Source organism: Bison bison, unplaced genomic scaffold (assembly GCF_000754665.1).
Source record: "Bison bison bison isolate TAMUID 2011002044 unplaced genomic scaffold, Bison_UMD1.0 scf7180017864349, whole genome shotgun sequence".
In the NCBI taxonomy this organism is placed as follows: Eukaryota; Metazoa; Chordata; class Mammalia; order Artiodactyla; family Bovidae; genus Bison; species Bison bison.
Genome location: NW_011494921.1, coordinates 647,444 through 651,956, shown reverse-complemented (window position 1 = coordinate 651,956; position 4,513 = coordinate 647,444). Strand labels below are relative to the sequence as shown.

Sequence of the window (4,513 nt, the reverse complement as noted above, 5' to 3'; positions counted from 1 at the left end):
ACGGGGGCGCCCCCCTCGGGTCTCAGGTCTGCAGAGCGCATCCGCTGACCGAGCGGCTCACCGGCCTCGCCGCGGATCCGCCAGTGGACAGCGGGCCGCGTCCCGGGAGCAACAGCGCGTCCAGGCCTGCGCTGTGCCAGCGACCACGGCTGGGCTTGCTTAACACGCGGTAGGAGATGTTCTCAAGGTCAGTGGAGTCATGGAAAGAATAGGGCGATCATTTCAGAAACAAGCGTCTTCAACACCGGGCAGCCCTGTCGTGCTAGTTTTTTCTTAATGAGTAAACTGAGGCTGCTGCCAGTGCCCGCCTCGAGGGCGCCTCCGCAGGAGCCCCCACCCCCACCCCCCAACACCGGCAGAAAACGGAAGGGGGTACATTTTCTAACTTATAAGGAGGTGGGTCCGTAAAAGTATTGCTTCAGCTGCATATTAAAATGATTATACACCTTGGCCAGATGGACTCTACCTCTGCAGTGCAAGGAAGGTTCAACACAAACATTTATCAGTGTAAGGCACCACACGGACACAGCAAAGGGGGAAAACCCACAGGACCATCTCAGGAAAAACCCCAAGCTGAAATATGCTGTCAGCGTTGTGTTTTTGCTGTGCCACATGGCATGTGGGATCTTAGTTCCCCCACCAGGGATCGAACCTGTGCCCCTGCATTGAAAGGGCAGTCTTAACCGCTAGACCACTGGCGAAGTCCCCCTTCAGCCTTTTTTAAAAGCTACATACATGCCACGAGGAGAAAAAGGTCATACTTTCTAACTTTTTCATTTGCTTTAATAAATTCATTAATTAATTTTTAAAGTCAAGGGAAAAAACTGGTCTCTCTTTTCTTTTTTTTATAAAAATATTATAGCAGTCTAAGCAAAATTGGAAAGGAAGACATGGGAAGAATAAGAAACTACAATGGAATGGGTGAGCTTCAGGTCATTATGGCTACTGAAGAAACTGTAAACTTTTAAGCTTCTAAGGTTTTACTTCTCTTCAGAAAATATTTTAGGAGGCTCCCTTTCTCCATGAATGAAAAATGAGACGTGCCCTAAGCATTCAAGTCTAAAGAAGACAAAAAACCATTGTTTTTCCTACTGGAATATATTTATCTCCTTCGTTCCTCGGTATGGTCCTCTCCCATCCCCCACGTAGTTTTATGGGATCAAAGAGAAAGAAACCACAAGTGACCACCAGCATCAGAGTGAGTCATGGACATTATTATGCATTCATACCCCACGGCAATGTGTAAAATGCATCTGGAATAAAACACACTAAGTTAAAAAAGAGAAAAAAAGAAAAGGTCCCAGAAACCCATTTCTGGACATGATTTCTAATGGGAAAAAAAACAGAAGAAACATTTCAATGATCATTCCGGAATCCTGCTCACATGCTGTGAGTTCCCTTACCATCACCTCTCCACCTCGGAGAATCAAGTGGTCTCCTCCGTATTTGCATAGTATTAATAATAGTCTGGAGTTGAACGGCGATCCCCTTGCTTGCAGCCAGGTTTCTGAAGATCACTGGTCCAATCTCCCAGATTAGAAAGCAAGACATAAATGTCTGCAAGCCCAAAACTGTGTCCCACTTAGCAGCAAGCTGGTAAATTATTCAGACAGTCTTTTTCCAAGGGGTAAGAATTAGGCAGTTTTGTCTACAGTTTCCAATTTCGCCTTCTGCATCATGCAGCGACGAACGATACTGTCGAAACTTCCAAGGTAAAACAGTGCGATCATGCGGAAGAGGCCCATGGTGACCACCTGCGAGACAGAGGCCTGTGAGCTCACACGGCGGGACGCACACCCTCCCATCCAGGGGCTTTCAGATACGGCTCTGATACACAGTCCCTAAGACGTATCTCCGATCTGCTCCAAGGATCAGGGTATATAGTGAGAGCTCTGTGATCTGCTCCAAGGATCCGGGTATATAGTGAGAGCTCTGTGATCTGCTCCAAGGATCAGGGTATATAGTGAGAGCTCTGTGATCTGCTCCAAGGATCAGGGTATATAGTCAGAGCTCTGTGATCTGCTCCAAGATCAGGGTATATAGTAAGAGCTTCGTATGCACCAGCTCCAAGGATCAGGGTATAGAAAGCTTTGTATGCACCAGCTCCAAGGATCAGGATATATAGTGAGAGCTTTGTACGCACCAGCAGAACAGAGACAGCAGCAGCCATCTGCTCTGTGCCGCTGGACAGCACAGGGCCTGCAGACAGGCGACGACAAATCGTCGTCCAGTTACGGAAACATATGCAACTACACGGAGAACAAAATGGAGATTCTTAGTAGCCTTAGGGTTCTCTGAGCTAGGAAAGATTCAGAGAAGCATCTCCAATATCCAGACTACAATCGAGGCTTCTTGGTTTAAGGTTTATGTACTGAATGTAAAAGGCAGTCCCTATGCCAGGCACTGAGAATGACTAGTGCAAGCTGCCACCAGCTCGCTCCAGACCTGGGCAGACAACCAACTGAAAAAGAGCAATTACTGTCTCAGGGTTAAGAAAGCAATTAACCATACCCATTAATTTTTGCCCTTTCCAGTAAGGGACTCTCACTGTATCACCTGTAAATGCAACTTTTAAAAGGCAGGAAACTACAAAGAGAAACATTTTCAAAGATACAAAGCATCAAAAAATTTGCCTCCCAGAAATTCCCTGGTCCTCCAGCGGTTAGGACTCCGTACTTTCACTGCTGAGGGCCTGGGTTCGATCCCTGGTCAGGGAACCACGACCCCACAAGCCATGCAGAAACACCACAAACACTGCCTCCCAAGCAGCACCTGTTTTCAAGAAGCTACTAGAAGAGGGTAACAGCCAAAGAGAAGGGCATCAACAGAGAAAGGCAACGCCTGGTGACACAAGGAAGCAGGGGGCCCGACACTGAGAAGAGGTGGAGGGTCCCTGGGGTGACTGCAAAGGGGGGCCGGGGTCCCCCAAGTGCCAAACTCGGGGGCGGCAGCCAGTCCTGACGGCAGGTCAGGAGGCTCCACAAGGAAGTCCTTCCAGAAGGTGAAGCTGACACAGTACCTGATATTTCTAAGAGGAGATGAACACAATCATTATGAATAATACCTAGTAAAAGGCCAGCTACCCTTTCATTTCAGGGAAGAATAAAAAAGACTGTACGAGAAAGGAGAATGGGTTGTGTGTATTACACAGCTCAGCTGTGAACAGCATTGAAAGAGCCCTAATGATGGCTACTTCAGTGCAGTCTAACCAAAATCACAGTATCACTAAAAAGGGAGAATAAGAGTTGGGGGAGGGGTAGGTGTGAGCAAGGAGAGAAGGGTAAGAAAGGGGAGCTCCGTGTGCACCCTTCAGCAGGATATCAACCTGATCCAGAACCAAGAAATCAGCTAAAAGCCTCCATGGAAGTGTCTGCTCCAGAGATAAGGAGGTAAAGGTCAGAGCCCGACTGCTTCTGAGAAGGGTGAACGGGGGATATGGGATGAGGGTGTGCTGTTTTTCATATCAAGTCTCAAAAATGACCTCATTCTCTCAAGTAGGCAGAAGGATAATTTTGAAAAGTGTAAAAACCAAAGTGAAGCTGGAAAAGGCAAACTCTGGAGGACAGTGAAACCCTCAGTGGTTGCCAGGGTTTCAGAAATAGGTGGACCCAAGGGAATATTCAGAGCTTCCAGTGGCCCTAGTGGTAAAGAGCCCACCTGCCAATGCAGAAGATGTAAGAGACGTGGGTTCGGTCTCCCTGGGTCAGGAGGATCCCCTGGAGGAGGGCATGGCAGCCCACTCCAGCATCCTTGCTGGGATAATCCCATGGACAGAGGAGCCTGGCAGGTGACAGTCCACAGGTTCAAAAAGAGTCGATCACGACTGAAGTGACTTAGCATGCACAGTGCACTATTCAGGGCAGTGAATTATCTGTAGGACACTTTAATGCTGGATATGGGTCACTCTATAGTCGTCAGAACTCACAGGATGGATGGATGACACCATGAATAAATCCCAAGGCAAACTGTGGACTTTGGGTAGTAATAATGTATCTATACTAGCTCATTAGTTGTAACAGAGAGCCAGCCACACCAGCCTGCAAGACATCTGGAGGGAGTGGAGAGCAGGTCTGTGGGAATTCACTGGGTTCTACTCACATTCTCTATAAACACCTAAAAGAAATTTAGTGACTGCTCTTTTTGTTGTTGTTGGCCAAACCCCGAGGCACGCGGGGTCTCGGTTCCCTGAGCAGGGGTTGACTCTGCACGCCCCTGGGCGACAGTGGACTCAACCACTGGACGCCCCGGGGCTTCCGAGGGTCTCCCCCTGGGAGAAGCAGAGCGAGAAGGAAGCCTCTCCCTACCCGACTCACCGGGACTTTCCAGGGTGAATGAGGCTACATCGCTCTGCCATAAACCGCCCCCGAGGGGCTGCCCAGCCCCCATCTCCCCTCCGTCACCCGCCTTGGTCTTTCCAGAGCGATCCCTCTGTGAAAACCCTCATCACGCGGCGCTGCACTCTCTCATCAGTCTCCTCAGTCTCTCCCACCAGACTGCAAGCCTCATGGCGTCC

The 4,513-nt window shown here is 49.0% G+C and overlaps 1 protein-coding gene across 1 annotated transcript in view; it reads right to left on the bottom strand.

The window, feature by feature from the left end:
• Positions 1-1,193: 1,193 nt before the first annotated feature.
• KDSR (3-ketodihydrosphingosine reductase) overlaps positions 1,194-4,513 on the bottom strand; it is a 34,310-nt gene continuing 30,990 nt past the window's right edge. The window contains exon 10 of the mRNA XM_010854815.1: positions 1,194-1,754. Coding sequence (XP_010853117.1) covers positions 1,635-1,754 — 120 coding nt within the window. The 3' untranslated portion in view covers positions 1,194-1,634. The remainder of the gene's footprint in view (positions 1,755-4,513) is intronic.